Source organism: Pseudorca crassidens, chromosome 8, assembly GCF_039906515.1.
Source record: "Pseudorca crassidens isolate mPseCra1 chromosome 8, mPseCra1.hap1, whole genome shotgun sequence".
Taxonomy (NCBI): Eukaryota; Metazoa; Chordata; class Mammalia; order Artiodactyla; family Delphinidae; genus Pseudorca; species Pseudorca crassidens.
In genome coordinates, this window is record NC_090303.1 from 15,835,637 (window position 1) to 15,855,398 (window position 19,762).

General features: G+C 41.7%; 1 protein-coding gene and 1 long non-coding RNA gene across 6 annotated transcripts in view; one reads left to right on the forward strand and one right to left on the reverse strand.

The window, feature by feature from the left end:
• VPS41 (VPS41 subunit of HOPS complex) overlaps window positions 1-19,762 on the forward strand; it is a 187,621-nt gene that overhangs the window by 160,443 nt on the left and 7,416 nt on the right. For all 5 annotated transcript variants that reach the window (XM_067745874.1, XM_067745875.1, XM_067745873.1 and 2 more), the window contains 6 exons: window positions 1,458-1,499; window positions 1,649-1,699; window positions 4,489-4,626; window positions 14,871-14,925; window positions 15,618-15,758; window positions 17,002-17,138. In XM_067745874.1, coding sequence (XP_067601975.1) covers window positions 1,458-1,499; window positions 1,649-1,699; window positions 4,489-4,626; window positions 14,871-14,925; window positions 15,618-15,758; window positions 17,002-17,138 — 564 coding nt within the window. The remainder of the gene's footprint in view (window positions 1-1,457; window positions 1,500-1,648; window positions 1,700-4,488; window positions 4,627-14,870; window positions 14,926-15,617; window positions 15,759-17,001; window positions 17,139-19,762) is intronic.
• Window positions 15,095-19,762, reverse strand: part of LOC137228856 (uncharacterized) — a 162,752-nt gene continuing 158,084 nt past the window's right edge. The window contains exon 5 of the long non-coding RNA XR_010945381.1: window positions 15,095-15,868. This is a non-coding gene — a long non-coding RNA (uncharacterized lncRNA). The remainder of the gene's footprint in view (window positions 15,869-19,762) is intronic.

Genomic DNA, 19,762 nt, shown 5'->3' on the forward strand with positions numbered 1-19,762 from the left:
TACATAAAGTATTTTGATCCATTTGTTGCAGTTTTATTCCTTGGTATTCACAGCTTTGGCATGTGGAGTTTCCACTGGTCTCAGATGATGCTCAGACTGATATATGTGGGATGCATCACTTTATTACAGGACAGATTTGAAGAGTGCAGTGCTTGTCTCAGGAGGGCACCCTACCTCCACAGCTCACAGGGGCTCTTGTAAAGTGATACAGACTGCGTGTTTTAAACAAAGAAAAGTTAATGCAAGTGCTAATGATGGAAAGAAAGAGATTCATACAACACAGTGGTTCTTATTCCAAAAAATCGAAATTTTAGTTAAAGAGTAGAACCCTTAAGGCTCTAAAAGGGTCACTTGAATTTTTAAAAATTTTATTTTACTGTATTTCGTGGTATTATGTGTTATATATCTATTACGTGCTATATATTAGTCTTCACACGCTTAAACCTAGGAGCTAAATCTACTTTTTTCTGAAAGATGCTTTTAGCCCATTTTTCATACTGAAGGAGTCAAGTCCCTAGGCAGTACAGATCTAAAAATAATTAGTGCAGTTCCCAGGAAGTTCAGGGGACAGAGGTTCTGCCTTTCTGGCAGAAGATGATTAAGAGGATGAGAAGCTTATATAGAAATTAATTACATTTTCCCCATATCCAGTCTCCCCTTACGCCGACCCCACTCCCGTGTGTTTCAAGAGCCTAGTTTTGCCTATGAAGCTATAGACAAAAGTTGAATGAGCTCAAAATAATCGCTATTCAAGAGCATGGACCCAAGTTAAGGAATCAGAGAACTTTCTAATTAGAAAATAACTTAAGGATAATCTCTTCCAACGTCCTAATATTTCAGAGAGAAAAAAATGTTCGCAGCGGACAGGTAGGCAATGTAATAGCAGAGTCGAGGACAAGACCCAGGTATTCTGTATGAGGCTCAGTCTGGTGGGCTGTCTTCCCACTACCTCTTGCTACAGGCACCAACTTGTGTTTCATGAATGTTAACGGTAGCTAAAGTCAATTCTAAAAATCCATAAGCTTTATATCGTTATGAAGCTTCAGCTCTCTTTTCTTTTTCTTCTTTTTTTTTTTTCCTGACTCTTCTCCTCTTCTCCACATAAGACCAGCTTCTTGTATCTGTGGAATCTGTAGAGGGACTCAGTCAATATTCAGGTGGCCAGAAGCAAAGCTCATTTTTGTGGTACTGCAAACTCTACAGATGTTTTGTATTAGTGAGTCATAGCAAGGCACTATTTTAAGTCTATGCAAAGCACAGAAACCTCAGATTAAAACACATTTTAAAATGCATTTAGAAATATCTCACTGAAGGACGATTGTAAAGCCAAGAACCTTCTTATCTGTGTAAAATAAGCCCTCTGCCTTTAATGGTGATACCTTATCCAATACATTGTATTCTGTGTTCTCTTTTTTCTATGGCAAATTTCAATGACTTGTTATTTTTTCATATTGCAGAAAGCTGTTGACATGCTTTTGGACAATGAAGATAAAATTTCAGTGAGTGCCTTTTGTTTTTACATGTGTTCAAACAGATGAGTGTCTGGGACCGCTATCGCCATAAAGAAGAGAGATGTTTATCAGATAATTTTGCAGCTATGTTTGTGTCCTCCTAAACTCTACATTAAAAAAAATTTTTTTTTCTGTAGATTAAAAAGGTAGTGGAAGAATTAGAAGACAGACCAGAGTTGCAGCACGTGGTAAGCATGACAGTCCTCTTCTTTTGCCCTTTGATTGAACAGGAAGGCAAATCACCTTACAGTATTGGTTTGAGAAGACTGGAGTGAACACTTCCGGTTCATATTCAGATGGGAGGTTTGACCGCAAACAACATTCTGTAATTATTATAATGCAGCATCTGCTCTGAATCCAGATGAGGAATTAATAATAGCTCAGGTACTTTAACTGACTCACAATAGAATTGTGATTAAAAGAAAAACTTTATCACATTTTTGTGTTATCAAACTATGCCTGGGAGTAAGCACCTTCCGTTGACTGGAAAACGCAATCTGAAAGTTGAGAATTATGTTTTATTTGAGCACATTACTGAGAACTATAGCCTGGGAAAGCAGCCTCTCAGATAGCTCTGAGGGACTGTTCCAGAGAGGTAGGGGGAACCAGGATATATAGGAGTTTTTGCTGAAGGAAAAAACAACAACATGGTGTCAGACATCGAAAGATTACTGCTAATCACACACACACAAAAACAGACATCTCAAGTTAATGATTTTAGTGCCTTTCTCTGTATGGGAAGATGGGAGAGTCTGGGCTCATTGAATTATTCCTTATACATGCAGCTTAACTATCTCGGGCCATTAGTGTTTTTCTCCATCCTGAATTCCCCTCAGGGCGCACTGGGGGTTGGGGGTTGGCAAGGAGCTGCAGTGTCTGAGGGCTTGATGGCGGGCAATATTCCTTGTTTACCAGAGTGACGGGCAGTGTACAGTTCACTTCTGTAGTTACCATTTATTATAACTATGGCATAAATTACAGCAAAGCCAGTGCCCTGACCTGTGCTCTGTGGATATCAAGTTCTCCTGCCTGGGAAACACCACACAGCCATTCCGTGTTCAGGACCACAGAGCGATCACAGAACAGAGCCTTGTTTTTTTGTGTCTCACCCTGACATTCCTTGCGCCCGCTTCTCTCGTGTGGTCTTGTGCTGGTGCCAACAGTCCCCTGATTCTAGATTTCCTTTGCGGGGGTTGGGAGTTACCTGGATTCTCTGCATCGCTGTCGTCACGGGCGTAAAGCAAGACTAGGTGTTTTCCACGTCCTTTCAAAATTATACAAGAGAAGTCTTAAGTGAAAATAGGGATTGTGTCAGGAGGACTGTGGACATCAAATAAGATGAGGACTCTTGTATCTTTGCCCGCCTCTTTGCACCCCAGGAGGGGGGTTAGGAAACAGCGTTTTATTCTAGTCCGTTTTATGCATTGACGCCTTTGAAGACTCCAAGATAGGAATGTGAGGTACTTTGGGGTTTTCTTTTGTTTTGTTGTTTTTTGCTCAGAGGTTGTACAGATGCTTTTGCCCTTTTGTTCATGATTGGAAATGTCCCGATTACCTGCTGACCCAAGCAAGGTACCTCTGTGCTGGCCACCATGGGATTTGTTTACAAAGCAGTGATTTCTGGCCTCCTTGAGCCATGAGACAGGATTACAGGCAGGACGTATCTAATGACAGTGTCATTAGGGCAGTGGTGGAATGGTGGTGGAGCTCACACTGAAGTGGCCCATCTTCCCTGTCAGGCAAGGTAATGTCTCTATAAATCTGCCCTGAAGGTGTGACAGAGCCTTCCAAACCTGTCTGCGCCTCTGGGAAACTGCAGTGTGTCCAGCTCACACGCTGACCCTGCGCCAGTGTACTGGCCGGAGACTGCATCAGATTGTGGAGTTCTGTCTGACTCCCCCCACCTTCTTGCCTGAGGGCAAGGGGAGCAGGTAACCCGAGGAAGGATTTCTCAGTGTGCTTGTGTCCTGGTTAGGCTTCTTTAGTGACCACGTGCAACAGCGAATGTCAAACTCCAGTGACTTCATTCCCAGTCACACCTTCAGGGCCGGCTGACACTCTGTGTTTCTGACGAACCAGTCCACTCAAGGGGCGAACGCACTTGGTGTGATGAAGTCCCCCCCGCCTCAGGTGGGTTCTGGGGTGTTTGTGTACGTTTAACATGAACTAGACATTGAATGTCGATTTCTGGCTTCCACACAATGTATTGATAGACTTGCCTCCAAGTAGAAAGTCAGTCACTTACTCCCTTGGAGGTCCATTAACTTTTTCAGACGGTCAGGGAAAGGAATCAGCTTTGAAAATGGGTTCAGAACACCTGTACTCTTCTCGATTTTTTTACTTTTTGAGGTCACCAGGAGAGGCAGCATTTCATTGCAAACACAGATCTCAGTAAGACTTAAGGAGAGAAGATGCAGAACGTATGAGAATTAATTTAGCACTTGCTACTTGAGTTTTTAAGAACATGCTCTTGTCTCATGACTCTACCCCCTTTTACATAAAGGATGAGAATTTTTATGATCCAGGAACACCACTGATCAAGCATTTCGTTTCTGAGGCGAAGTAGATGATTGTGATGGTATTAACCACTCCTGTCACTAACAGTTCTGTGGTGCCGAGTACGTGCCAGGCATGGTTCTGAGTGATGTACAAATGGTAACTCATTCAGCTCTCACAACCACCCCCGGAGATTTTGCGGATGGAGAAACTAAGTCACAGAGGTTAGTGACCTGCCCAAGGTCACATGGTCAGTAGCAGAGCCAGGTCACTCGGGGCCATTCTGGAGAGAATGTCAGCATATCCTTGCTCTCCCCAAGGTGTTCTCCTTTCCACTTTCCCTTCACCTAGAGATTTTTCCTGAAAACTGCTTTTCTGCCAGCCTCTCGGTGGAAGCTGTTTGGAACTGAAAATAGCAGCGTTAAACAGGTATTGCTTTTCTTATGTTAATATTCCTGGTTTATTCCTTTGTTCTTTTTAGTATCTGCATAAGCTTTTCAAAAGAGACCATCATAAGGGGCAGCGCTACCACGAGAAGCAGATCAGCCTTTACGCTGAATTCGACCGACCCAACTTGCTTCCATTTCTCCGAGACAGTATCCATTGCCCCCTTGAAAAGGTAAGTCACAGACGCCCCTGCTCAAACACTTCGAGGTGACAGAGTCATCACTGTTGGTAAAATCTCTGGGTTTTCTCAGTCTTCCTGTCTCTGCTTAACCATCCCCATTCCAGGGGAAGCCTTGCTCTCAAAGCAGTAGGTTTTGCTGGGTATTCTGATGAGAACAGGAGGTCCTATTGGATTCGATTTTGGTGAGAAGCTCAAGTATTTCTGTGCCAGGTTTAATTGGAAGAAAGGTTTAAATCCAGGGTCTAGGACTCAGTCAACCATAAAACACTGTCGGGAGTCTGAGGCAGTTTACCAGCATCAGGGTGGGATCTCAGAGTCAGCCTGGGACGGGGACACGGACCGCCCCAAGCCGGAGGCAACTGCCCCAGCTGGGACTCAAAGTTGGTAACGTCAGTCCTACACCCCCTCTGCTTTAAATACCCACCTTATATATTTTTGTATTTCTCTCTCCCACTACATTCCATTATAGTTTCAATAGATATAATTACTAGTCTCTCCCACCATCCTATAAATTCTTCAAGGACAAGGAGTTTGTCTCACTCATTTTGATAAACTCAGTAGCTGGCACTCATTAGATACTAAATGTTTTTTGCATCCTGACCGAGTTAGTGAATGGATAAATTGATAACACATGAGGTTCTAGTTAGGGCTGAATATGAACTAGTAGGTGTTACGAGCCTGCTGTTTCAAAATAAACTATAATACTTACTATGTGTGTACTAGAAACTGGCTGGTAGAAGACCATCAGTTTTGTTTCCCATGGTTCTTCAAACCATCTGGAAGACTCACTACCACCTACAAGTGTCTTACTAAATTCAGATGGCCAGAGAGCAAGTACTTTTCATAGTCACCTGTGTGTATCAACAAAACATACTTATTTGACCCATAAGAGATACGTACTAAGAAGGTGACTGATAAAGCAACTTTTCTAGTTGCTTCCTCAGCCCATGATGATTAACTTCAAATGTACTGAATTTACTATGAGCCAGTTTCAGCTCAATGCATTTTCAAAATCTGCAATTACAAAAAAAAAAAATCTTGCCTGCATATTAGTTTATGAAAGACATTAACATTTTATGTTCGGGCCCTAAGGCTTTTTCTCAAGAATAAATTTGGAAACACATCATCTTAGAAAAGCAAACGTTCCTCTCTTTTCTCACTTTAGAATCTATCATCTAGAAAAAGAGGGAGAATCTTACTCTTTGAGTGCCCGTTTGTTTTTGTCTCACTTTTGGAGGAAACATCGTTTGTTTCCAGGAGGACGTGGCTGTAGCCCGCAGACTCCTCAGCCAGAGCCCCACACGCAAGCGTGATCAGCACCCACCCAGGCTTCCCTCTTCCCATTCACTGAACACAGGTGCAGAGGGCCCACAGAGATTCCATAACGTTCGTGTCTGGAACACACTTTCAACCCATGTGGTTTGCAGTTTTCCAGTCCGGTAGTGTTCAACAGAAGTCACACTGCTCTGCCCGCAAAGGGAGCATCAGAAAATCTCCACCCCACACATGGTACTTCTAATACACAGAACTCACTTGGAGCATTGTGTAGACCTTTTTGAGTTTTTCTCTCTGATCTGCTGAGAAGAACCAGTTGCATGTAAGAGAACTCAACACAAGCATCTGAAAACAAGTATGTTTTAAATAGTTCTTTTTTAAGTTATCTCATGTTTTCCAGTGAAAGAGAATTTTGAACAAAATGGATTCGAGATGGTAGTGGTGGAAACATGTCATTATAATCAAGTCAATAATCCACATTTTTAGCTTTCATGTTAAAGGTCACTGAGGCATCTTTATAAGAGATTATCTTTGCACCAGACTCCACTGTGGGAAATCTGTATATTTGCAAAAATATACCACTATCCTTGCTCAGGTACCCCACGCCGTCTTAAAGCAGATTTTCTTGACTTTAACTCATTAAGAATCTCATTCCTTTCTCCCTAGAAACAAGAACTCTGTGCACACGTAATCATCTTAGAAACAAATTCCTTTTACGTTTACTTGTAACATGAAAAAAAGCTACCAATTCATAAAAAGCAAAGTGGATTTTCCCTCCATTAAAAGCATCCTACTAAAATATGACACAAATGAATTTATCTACGAAACAGACTCAAAGACATAGAGAACAGTCTTGTGGTTGCCAAGAGGGGTGGGCGAGTGAGGGATGAATTGGGAGTTTGGGATTAGCAGAGGCAAACTATTATATGTAGAACGGATAAACAACAAGGTCCTATTGTATAGCAACAGGAAACTATATTCAATATCCTGTGATAAACCATAATGGAAAAGAATATGAAAAGGAATGTATATATAACTGACTGATTTTGTTGTACACCAGAAATTAACACAACATTGTAAATCAACTATACTTCAATAAAATACTTACCAAAAAAAAAAAAAAAAGAAAAAAGCATCCTAAACATGCTGACGGTAAAATGAAGGTCATGGGGTACAGATTTACCTGTTTTGTCTAAAGAGAGACTCAGAAAATTTGGTCTCCGTTTCTACTGAATATAAAGTTAAGAACTTAAAAAAGTTAATCCCCCCTTCCACCCACCCCCAAGACATCTCTACTTCAGAAGAGTTTATAGATTGCTTAGTCCAAAAGACGTTGAGGTTGTATTTTGGTGTTTGTTTTTATTTTACATGGGAAGTGTTTAAGGTTTCACGGCGTTCAGAGCATGTGGAGTCACTACTGTAGATAATTCACTTCCAACAGAAGACAGCTCTGTCTCCCTCATTTCTGGGTGTCTGCCTTTGCTGGGATTGGGTAATCGCTGAGCGAAGGGGTGAAATCTTCAAGAATCCAGGTCAAACTTATTTTGACTTGATTGAAATGCCTCAGTCAGTAGCATTTGGCTGGAAAGTTTGTAGAGACTTTGCATCACATTAGAAGCCCTTTAGGAATGTAATTACCAAAGACCAGAGTTCAGGATTTAAAATCACCACAACTCTTACATTCCAAAATGAATCATCAGTTTTTATGAAACTGTTCATTCTAAAGGAGATACAGGGTGGGTAGGAATTTATAACATCTACAACAATTGGAAAAGACAGTAAACATAGGCTTTTTAAAAAAATAGTATCCCTGGGCTTCCCTGGTGGCGCAGTGGTTGAGAGTCCGCCTGTCGGTGCAGGGGACGCGGGTTTGTGCCCCGGTCCGGGAGGGTCCCGCATGCCGTGGAGCGGCTGGGCCCGTGAGCCATGGCCGCTGAGCCTGCGCGTCTGGAGCCCGTGCTCCGCAACGGGAGAGGCCACAACAGTGAGAGGCCTGCGTACCGCAAAAAAAAAAATAGTATCCCGAAACAGTTTTTGTTGTACTTCATCGTGTGTGCTGTGCTTTCATGTTCCTTGTTTTTATTTAATCTCTACAAAAGTGCAGGTCGGTGGATAAAGTCATTTTATCCATGACAAGCTGAGTCTTCAGAAGTTGAAAGAAACAACCCAAAATCTAGAGCTACTAAGTCAAAAGGCCAAGACTTGGAACCTGGGTCTCAACTTCAAGTCCCGTATTCTTTCCTCCAGGATGAGAAAACATTTTTCAGGTTTAAACAGTTAATTAAAATTACAACAGTAACAAAGATATTCCTTAGTACTGCAATAATCATGAAAGACATCAGTTTTTAAACTGCTCTTTCTTCTGTAATTTCCAGGTATGGTCATCAGGCACTAGTTTTCATTTGCAAACCTGATTTGCTTATGCCTAGAATAGTTAAAAGCGGAGTATCAGCTTTATTAATACCTCAATCTATGATCGCTCTCATATCTAATGGCATTCACAAGGTAGCAGTATTTATGAATGTGGAGGCATAAAGTGGGAGATGCACAGTTTATAAATTTTCCTTAAAGAAATTTAAAAATAAGACTGGATAAAAGATGACAGGGTCTAAGGCTAGGTAGAAATCATCATGCAGTCTATATAGTTGATAAGGTTTCTGTTAGTTAACCCCAAATTTCTAACTCTGTTACTTACCTTTACATTAAATCAGGAGAAGGAAAATTATTATTTTTGCATCATTTTTTACTCAATTTCTGTTATTATTGTCTTGTCACTTTTGTTTTCTATTATTCTCCTTTTCTGAGCTTGTGTGTGTGTGTGTGTCTCCTGTTGGCTTTAAAAATCTTTGTTTCCCTACTCTTTTCCTCTAGAGGGCACTCTATGGCTCAGGAACATTCAAGAATCTAAAATAAGAAAACATGCTTTTATGCTTTACTTGTGTCAGTAATACAAAAATTCTGTGTGCCAGAAATGTTTTTCTACACTTTACTCGAAAGTCCAGAGATTTCTAGAGTCTCTACTTTCTCATATATGAGAAAAGGGTTATTCAAAATACTGTTAGGAACTCGTCATAAAACATTTATAAATCTGTGAAGTTCAAATTGCGGAGACCCAGATCACCTCTGAGCTTGGTGTTACACATCTGCCTGCCTTCCAGACCACTCTTGACTCCAGATCAGCCTTCAGACATTTCTTCCCACATGAATGGTCATTTTTGACAGTCCAGCAGTGATGCAAATGGGCTACAGTCTACTCTAACAAGGTAGCCACTAGCCACATGTGAGTAATTGAAATACGGATAGCGAGGAATGGAAGTTTTCAAAGAGCCACCTATAGCAAGTGCCTACTATCTGGGACAGCTCAGGTGAACCTTCAGGCCACAGACTCTCTTTGTGGTTTGAGACCCTCATGTTTTCAAGCATCCTCTTGTGTTCAAGAACAGGAGGGTGCCTCTGTTTGCAACTCCTGAGTGGTACCTTAAAGTGTCAGTGAATTTCCAGGTACCCAGTTGACTTATGGATACCTTTTAGTAATACACCACTTTAAGCATCATACTCATCTTTATTCACATTATCTTGCTCTAAACATTCTATAATACCTATCCAATTTTATGACTGTTACCGAACACGAGTTTCTGTGCCCGACACACAGTGAGGCCAAACCAAAACATCGGCGTTTGGAGCAGAGAAAGTTTTATTGCAGGGCCATGCAAAGAGACGGGTGGTTTGTGCCCCCCAAAAACTCGAACTCCCCAAAGGGTTTCTGCAAAGCATTTTTAAAGGCAACGTGAGGGAGAGGCGGGGTTGGTTGCTGCAGACTTCTTGGTGTAGGAATCCTTTGTTCTTGCAGCTGTCCACGTAGGTCAGGTCAGGATGTTCCTGTAAACCTTCAGCAAGACAGATGTTACTCTGTGTTCTGCAACTTTTTCTCTCTATATGAATGGAAAAGTGTTACACCCTTAAAGGTCAGGGTCTTGGAAATGGGCTATCCTGTGTATTTTAAGGCTCTAGGCAACATTCTTAGCTGGTAGCAAAGGCAATGGAATACAACGGTTAAAATACAAGAAACATCCAATATGGAGTCAGATTTGTTCTTCCCTGTTACACTACCATTTGCCGTCTGCCTGTGAATGACACGGTCTCACCAGGCCATACACTGTTCGTCCATCTGTATTTCAGCAGGTAGCACAAATCAGTTGGTTTCTCCATAGTTTTTTCTTGGAATAGTCCCAGACCCTCTGACTTACAGTTTTGCTTTTCCCATTACTATTTAACTTCTCACGTGTGTATCCTGCCTTTGCTCTAGTATGATTCCAGAAGAGTTAAGAATTGGTAAGAAGGTTCCATCCTTTATGATGACGACTTACGGGTATGACCATATAGAGATTCGTAAACCGTGTTTTAAATCTAAACGAGTAAGGATTTTCTAATTATGAGTTAGGATTTGCTTCATCTACAAAGTGATAAAAATACCAAAATAATAATGGTTTAAACAGAGGAGCAGTTTAGTTCTCTATCACGTGCAACATCCACTCTTACTGGAGTGATCCTGGTGGTGGTAGCAGCCACGGGGTCAGAGACCCGGGCTCTTTTCTTGTTTCCCCCACCTTGTATGACCTTGACCTCATGATGTAAGATAGTATCATCCATGTTTCCAGCAGCAGTTTGGATGAAAGGATTAAAAATGAGAGCAGGGGTTCACACTCCCAGAAGCCGCCGTCCCACGTTTCTGGTTCACCTCCATGGTGGACACTAGTCACATAGCTCTCTTACCACTGGGGAGGCCTGAAGGTTTTGTTTTTTCTGGGCAGTCACACACCCACCTAAAATCTTATTACCATAGAAGAAATGGGCAAAGGATATTGGGGGAACATCTAGCCATCTCTACCATGTAATTTTTTAAAATTAATTTTTATTGGAGTATAGTTGCTTTACAATGTTGTGTTAGTTTCTGCTATACAGCAAAGTGAATCAGTTATACGTATACATATATCCCCTTTTTTTAGATTTCCTTCCCATTTAGGTCACCACAGAGTACTGAGTAGAGTTCCCTGTGCTATACAGTAGGTTCTCATTAGTTATCTATTTTATACATAGTAGTGTATATGTCAATCCCAATCTCCCAATTCACCCCACCCCACCCTTCTCCCCTTGGTATCCTTAAGTTTGTTCTCTACATCTGTGTCTCTGTTTCTGCTTTGCAAGTAAGTTCATCTGTACCATTTTTCTAGATTCCATGTATAAGTGATATTATACATTTGTTTTTCTCCTTCTGACTTACTTCACTCTGTATGACAGTCTCTAGGTCTATCCACATCTCTGCAAATGGCACTATTTTGTTCCTTTTTGTGGCTGAGTAATATTCCATTGTATACATGTACCACATCTTCTTTATCCATTCCCCTGTTTGATGGACATTTAGGCTGCTTCCATGACCTGGCTATTGTAAATAGTGCTGCAATGAACACTGGGGTGCATGTATCTTTTTTGAATTATGGTTTTCTCCAGGTATATGCCCAGTAGTGGGATTGCTGTGTCATATGGTAGTTCTATTTGTAGTTTTTTAAAGAACCTCCATACTGTTCTCCATAGTGGCTGTATCCATTTACATTCCCACCAACAGCACGGGAGGGTTCCCTTTTCTCCACACCCTCTCCAGCATTTGTTTCTAGATTTTTTGGTGGTGGCTATTCTGAAGACTGGTGTGAGGTGATACTTCATTGCAGTTTTGATTTGCATTTCTCTAATAATAAGTGATGTTGAACATCTTTTCTTGTGCATTTTGGCCAACTGTATGTCTTCTTTGGAGAAATGTCTATTTAGATTTTCCCATTTTTGGATGGGGTTGTTTTTTTGATATTGAGCTGCATGAGCTGTTTATATATTTTGGAGATTAATCCCTTGTCAGTTGCTTCATTTGGAAATATTTTCTCCCTTTCTAAGGGTTGTCTTTCCATCTTGTTTATGGTGTCCTTTGCTGTGCAAAAGCTTTTAAGTTTAATTAGGTCACATTTGTTTATTTTTGTTTTTATTTCCATTACTCTAGGAGGTGGATCAAAAAAAGATCTTGCTGTGATTTATGTCAAAGAGTGTTCTGCCTATGTTTTCCTCTAAGAGTTTTATAGTGTCTGGCCTTACATTTAGGTCTCTAATCCATTTGGAGTTTATTTTTGTGTATGGTGTTAGGGAGTGTTCTAATTTCATTCTTTTACATGTAGCTGTCCCGTTTTCCCAGCACCACTTAATGAAGAGACTGTCTTTTCTCCATTGTATATTCTTGCCTCTTTTGTCATAGATTAGGTGACCATAGGTGCGTGGGTTTATCTCTGTACTTTCTACCCGGTTCCATTGACCTATATTTCTGTTTTGTCTGCCACGTAATTTTTAAAGGAATTGTGCAAGTAATCAAATTAGTGGTGTCTCCTCCTCACTGTGACCTTCAGGCCTGCTCATTTAAATGATTGTGTACTTTAGAACATATCTTAGTTTCATTCCAATTCTAAAGTAAGGTGTTATTAAAAAACTTTTTTTTATGTTTAGTTTGGGTTTTCTCCTCCTCCATTGATCTCTATGATCTGCTCTTCTTTCCCCTCCCTTTTAGTTGTTAATCTCCAACCAGAGACACATATTTAAAGATATGTTTTGCGTAAATCTTTTAAATCAAAAATCACGATGTCAAATCTAGCTCCTGCTGTTATTTTCCAAGAACAGCCTTAGTTAGTTGTTTTTCAATGACGACTCTATGCAACCCAGTAATCTTCCTCTGAAACCTTTTCTGCCTGCTCATTTATTTAAAACACATTTCTTGCCCACTGACTGTGAGCCAGGCGGTGTGCAAAGCACACGGTTTAGAATGCACATGGTTCCAGCCGAGGGAAGTCAGATGAACAATTGGGGGCGTTCACTGCACCTGTGATTAAGTGTGGTGAAGTGTGCAGGATGCAAGGAGAGTGAGCACCTGGGATCTGACCCCGTGTAAGGTCCAGCGAGTATTTGCTGAAGGACCTGCCAGGGGTGGAGCGGGGGCGTGGAGGTGGTGTTCCAGGCCGAGGAACCACAGCAGGCAGGTGAGCAGGGTCTGTGATGGAGCTGCTGGGAAAGGCAGGGCCAGATCGCAGATGCCTCACAAGCCACCAGAAACATTCTTGGCTTCCAGCTGGAGCAGAGCAACACAGTGCGCAGGTTACATGGGAGGCGTGTGAACTGAAGTTTCCTGCTGGACGCTCTCATCACACTGCACCCAGTTCAGGGGGCACCCCTTCTGTGAAGCTTCTCACAAGAGGCCACAACCAGAGCCCACGTCCCGTATCTGTGCACGTGGCCCTCTATTCACGTTCCCCCAATCGTGGGACTCTGTGCTACGCCTGCGTGACCCTCCCTGGACGTGCGCTCCCTTGGGTGGACTCATGCTGCTGCCTCTTCTCTTACATGGCAGCAGCAGCAGCAGCAGGGTTTTTATTACTGTCATCTGTGCATCTGCATCCCTCCTGCCCCCTAGTACCCAGCACAGAGTGCAGAGTGAACGTGTGCTAGTTCATTCAGGATTGAATTCTTTATAAATGCCCAGTGTGTCTTCTTTCTTACACTTAAGGAGATGTTGTCATCTGTGTAATCTCTCTTTTCTTTTTTTATTTTTAAAATTTATTTATTTATGGCTGCGTTGGGTCTTCGTTGCTGCGCGCGGGCTCTCTCTAGTTGCGGCGTGTGGGCTTCTCATCGCGGTGCCTTCTCGTTGCACACCACAGGCTCTAGGCATGCAGGCTTCAGTAGTTGTGGTTCATGGGCTCAGTAGTTGTGGCGCACAGGCTTAGCTGCTCCATGGCATGTGGGATCTTCCTGGGCCAGGGCTCGAACCCATGTCCCCTGCATTGGCAGGTGGATTCTTAACCACTGTGCCACCAGGGAAGTCCCATCCCTCATTTCTTCATCTTTTTGACACTTCTTGATTGTCAGATGTGGGTTTTTTTTTAACTTTTTATATTGGAGTACAGTTGATAAACAATGTTGTGTTAGTTTCAGGTGTACAGCAAAGGGATTCAGTTATACATAAACATGTATCTATTCTTTTTCAAATTCTTTTGCCAATTAGGTTGTTACAGAATACTGAGGAGAGTTCCCTGTGCTATATACAGTATGTCCTCGTTGGTTACCCATTTTAGATATAGGAGTGTGTACATGTCAATCCCAAACTCCCTAAATATCCCTCCCCGTCTCAGTTCATCCTTGTTTCTGCAAATGGTATTATTTCATTCTTTTTTATGGCCGTGTAATATTCCTTTGTGTATATGTACCACATCTTCTTTATCCATTCATCTGTCAGTGGACATTTAGGTTGCTTTCATGCCTTGGCTATTGTAAGTAGTGCTGCTGTGAACATTGGGGGGCACCTATTTTTCCAATTTTCCTCTCACTTTTGACAGATCCTTGAGCAGAGTTCTCTTAGATCTTGTGAGCCGGCAATAGAAATATTCCCAGTGTTTAACTCTTTATGCAGCAGATGTGTGCTGAGCTATGGTGTGCTCCATACTGGGAACTTGCAGCCGTGAACAGTAGTGCCTTCCTGGAGGGCACAATTCAGTGGAGGGAAACAGGGCTTAGACCAGTGCCTGTGAATTAGTTGGGGGTAGTGCCATGAAGAAACCTGAAGTAGCATGAAGAGAGAAAGCTTGGTGGGAAAGAGCCTTTCTTTTAGCATCTTGCTTTCTGCCTTTGCTCTGGAATGTTCTGCCTCAAACATGTTATCAGTTAAATTGTGTAGGGTCCAGTACCTCTCTGAGAGGTAAATCAGGACAGCCACAAGCAAAACTTAAGAGGTTTGTGTTTTGTTTCTGCTTTGTTTTGTTTTTAAAGGGAGGCAATGAAAAAAATTCTTTCAAACTTGTATGTTTAAGTGACTCCATAGATATTTGTTCTTGGCTGGTAAAACCCATAACAACTTTTTTCCCCTGCTTTATTTGAAGGCTCTTGAGATCTGTCAACAGAGAAACTTTGTAGAAGAGACAGTTTATCTTCTGAGTAAGTAGCTTTTATTCATTTTGGTCCCCATAAACTAAGGAATGGGGTGACAACGTGATGTAAAGTGTGTAAGAATGGACATAGGTTTTAGACCAAAGTAACACAGAGGTTAGAGCCTGATACGTATAAGAAATTGAATATTTAGTAAAGGAGACTTCACAGCTCAATAGAGAAGGTAGCATCATTTAATAAATGCTACTGAGATAACAATTAGCATTGTGTAATAAGTGACCAAAACTGTATCAGTTCACACCTTACAATATAAATCACAATAAATTGTAGATGGGTTGAGAAGTTTTTGGGTTTTTTTCCCAATTACCATAAGAAGGAAGTCAGAATCTGACAGACCTTGATTCAGATTCCAGATCTGCCATTTAGTAGCTGTCTGACCTTGGCAAGGCACTAACATTTCTATGTCCTCTTTTATAAAACAAAAATATTAGTAGAACATACCTCATAAGATTATAGTGATGATTACATGAAATAATTCATGTGAAGCGCTTAAATGAGTACTCAGGACAAAGTAAACACCCAGTGAGTAGGAAATACTGATTTTACTGAGTTACGGATGTCACATAAGGAAATATGTTTTTTGTCATAGCTATCAAACTATGTAAACAAATGAAGAGATATGTGATTTCCCTTAAAATGTTTTATTACATTATCCTAAGTGTTTTCTCACATTTTGCTAGGCCGAATGGGTAACAGCCGAAGTGCCCTTAAGATGATCATGGAGGAATTACATGACGTTGATAAAGCGATTGACTTTGCCAAGGAACAGGATGACGGGGAACTCTGGGAAGATCTGATTTTATATTCCATCGACAAACCACGTAAGCAGAAAAGCCATCTGCAGTCACAACCTCTTTCTCTCCGTTTAGCCAGCTGTGTCTAGAGTAGGAATCATCTCAAGATGCACTGAGTTACAAATATGGTGAAGTATCTATAATAAAAATAGGCCAGGTACATAGTAATGATTTCCAGTACTCTTCCTGTGCAGGGAAGCCTGGAGCCTCATCACTTCATATTAGCTGAACTTGATAAAGAACACTTGGTTGAAGCATATTTCTACCTGCTGCACCCAAATGGAACAGAAGATTTTGGTTTTGTTTGTACACAGAGGGCATTTATTTTGAAAGTGTATAGTCTAGCTCTTATCGAGTCTCTTCATGGAAACCCATAACCATTACTGGACATTGACCATAGCTACTGTAGCGTTGAGCCTCTCTTTCCTGCCCTGTTTTATCAGTGCAGCACCAGGAGTCTATATCTGCTGCCTCTCCTTGACCATCTGCCTTGGGTCTCCCATTTCGGAAGGAAACAAAGGCAGTCACCTAACAGTAACGCAAGTCCTCTTTTAAAGATATAGATATGATTCAGAAACTAGCAGTCGTGGTTTAAAATCTTTCCCCTTCCCTTTTTTTTATTTTTTGGTCGGAAGGCTTATCTGTTTCAAGATATTCAAGGTCTAGAAACCGCTGTTACGATTGTTTTTTAATAAGAGATTCAAGAGGAGGGTGTTATTCAAGTCCATTTCAGATTAAGGTAGCTATATGCACAGATAGCTTGAAGAATCTAGTTTAGCATCATAGAGTGGTGGGCTAAGGATCTTAAAGGAGGCAAAGTTGGGGTAATGAAACACACTGTGAACCTGGGCCTGCCCTGGGTTTGAACTTGGGTTCAAAAATCGCTAGCTGTGTGACCCTGGATGAATTCATTAATCACCCCATTTTCCTTTTCTGGAAAATGGGAACAAATAGCATTCCTACCTTGGCAGAATAGGAGAAAAGTATATGACGGCTGAGCCATAGTAAATTCTCAAATACTAGTTGCCCGCCTTTGACATTACAAACTGTGTTCTGAAGTAATCATTTGTTCTCCATCTCATTTTTTTTTTAATCCCTTCTCATTTAGCTTCTCCTTCGAGGAAGGTAAAGGAAGATTAGTTCCTAGGAGGATTTAACAATTCAAATGCTTTTTAACACTTAAAGGAAATAACTTTTGCTCTGAGTTACTTTCGACCTAAAATTGCATTAGCTACACTGCTTATATGTTGTTTTGCACGGTGTCTTGTAGCCTTTATCACCGGCTTGTTAAACAACATCGGCACGCATGTTGACCCAATTCTACTGATTCACCGTATTAAGGAAGGAATGGAGATTCCTAATTTGAGAGACTCCTTGGTTAAAATTCTGCAAGACTACAATCTGCAAGTAAGTATCTTTTCTTGGACAAAGGAGCATGCTGAGTGAGTTGACTGACTACTGGATAAACATTTCTAGGGCTTATTTTGGACATCCATTCGATTTGATAGTCACATTTTACTTAGGCCCAGATATTTGGAATACCATTCAAACAGAGAAATTAGAGATCCCGCCCTTGGAGGAAGCCATCGGTATTTCTTAACTATCCCCAGATTTACTCTTCTTGATAAGCAGGCATTCTTACATTTATGGGATAACTATAGCATGGCATTGGGGAAGGTGCAGGAGGAGTTACAGTGGCTATTAGATCAGACCACCCAAACCACTTTTAAGTAGAATGAGCATTGTGTCCATTTGGAGAAATGAAAAAAAATTTTTTTTCAAATAGTTTGATCATTTCCTTGAAGCCACTCCGTAACCTCTTGCCTGAAAGATGTTAAAGTAACAGAATTTTATTTTACCTTTTGTCTGTTTTCTAGAGTATTACAAGCTTACTATCTGCAGTAGTTCAGAATTTGTGATCAGAGCCATAGAACTTATTATCTTCCTATAAATAATTAATATGCTAATCACAGAGCATCCCGATCTTCCTTAAAAAGCCGCTAACAGTGACTGTATTTCGGAATGCTGGTAGCTTCCCGAGAACTTGAAACTATGTAAAGCGCGTTTCTTGAAAAATTCAGACTGTTCTTTCTCTAGCTCGTTTGCAAATGAGTTTTTGGTAGAATGTGGATGAAATGGCTTTCCTGGAAACATTGAGATTTTGCAGGTAGAGCCGAGAGACAAGGTCGTGGGGACAGAAGTAGTCTCCAGGGTAGGAAAGGAGGAGCATGTGATGACGACCTGTGGGCTTGTCATCACTGTGAAGGGTGCAGAGCGGGGGGGCCGCGTGCTGAACTCGGGGTGGTGGCCTCAAGGAAGAGACTTGGGTGAAAAGGAAAATGAGGATCAATGGCATCAAAAAGAGAAGTCCGAGCTGTAAACGAATGAGAGAGCTGGAGGGCCAGGATCTTGTGGCCAGGGAGGAGGATACTGTTACGTGAAAATCTCCAAAGGAGTCGTTGTGAAGATGTTCAGAAAGTGCGGTGAAGGGAGAGGCCCGGTGGAATTAGTCAAGAAACCATGAGGGCAGGAGTCGCCCAGGGTCCAGCTTCCTCCTTGAACTGAGAGGTTAACCCTGCAGCCCACAGGTGACTGTGGTCTTACTGGGTAACACAGCTTTAAAGAAGAGGTCTTCCTGAGGGTGGAAAGTGACAAAACAGGGAGCCTTGGCCTAGGAGGCTTTTGGGAAATTGGGGGTCATGGGAAAGAAATGGGTATTTGGTTTTGGCAAGTAGGTTGACTATCTGTTCTACAAAACTCTTCCAGATGAACAGGTATTTATCCATGGTGGAATTCGGAGGCTTGCAGGTGAGGTGAGCCAGGGAAAGGTTACTGCAGGAAGGATGAGGAAGGCCAGGAAGGAAGGAGAAATGTAGGAATGGGTTCATGGGTAGGAGAGGTGACATGAAGAGCTGTGCTTTGTGCAGCACCCGAAGGATACAGAAGAGCCACCCAGGCAGGAAATGATACACTTCATTCTGAAGCGTGTGTTGGCTTTGGGGAAAGCAGTTCCGGTGTCAGGCCTCGTAAAGCTCGGGGCATGAGTGAGCTCGATAATGATGTGTATCTCCTCAGTACTCGCCACCCCTGGGTCTGCCTGGATATGCTCCAAGTTGCAGATTCCAGTTTGTTGGGAAGTCATTTAAGTGTCTCTGAACAAGTCTACCCCCAGGAAGGTGACAACATCATTCCACCTCCTGTCCTTCAGCTCTACTGGGTGAAGCCTAGCCTCTAGGTTGAAAAATCTGCCTACAAAAACACCTAATAGATCCCTCTTCCTAGGTTCTTTCTGGAGAACCAAGCTCAGGGGCACCACGGGGTCTCACTGCTCATTAATGTTTTATCAATGTATTTGCATAGTTCTGAGTCAGCTGGGAATAAAAATAAAATTATTATTAGGTGCAAAGTGAATTCTGTATAAAAAATTAGCCACTAAACAGCTGCTAAATCAATATTTTATCCTCTTAACTTTTAAATGTAATGAGAGCTTTTCCTTAAGATATGTAAGAGTGCAGTGGGTGGTGTGTTAAGGAGGCTGGGAGTTACTTTGCCAGTGAGTCTGAGGAGTGGTGGCAGCCTGTGAATCCCCGACGGGGCCGGGGTGGGGTTGGGAGTCTCCTCTGGCCCTCAGACATCTTGCTGGAGGATGCAGAGAGAAAATGCTCTCCTGGGGCTGGTTGTTCAAAGAATCCCAGGAGGTACTTCCTACTTATCCATGAATGAAGAATTTTGAATTATTTTCTATGAAAAAGGTGACCTTTTTTATTAATAGAAATTTATTTTCTTTCTCTAGAAATCACTGTAAAAATAAGTCTATTTATAGAGCATTTTGAAGCTTCCAGAAAGGTTTCACATTCATTTTTTTTGTTTTTTCTTCTGTCTAGTGTCTTCGTTTGTTTCATAAAACTATAGTCGAGTTTCACATGTTTTAATGGGATAAATTCCCAAGATTTTGCAGGTCCATGAATTTGCAAGGATCTGGATCCTGCTGTGCATGAGAGCAGGGCAGTGAGGGGGAATGACCATGGGGG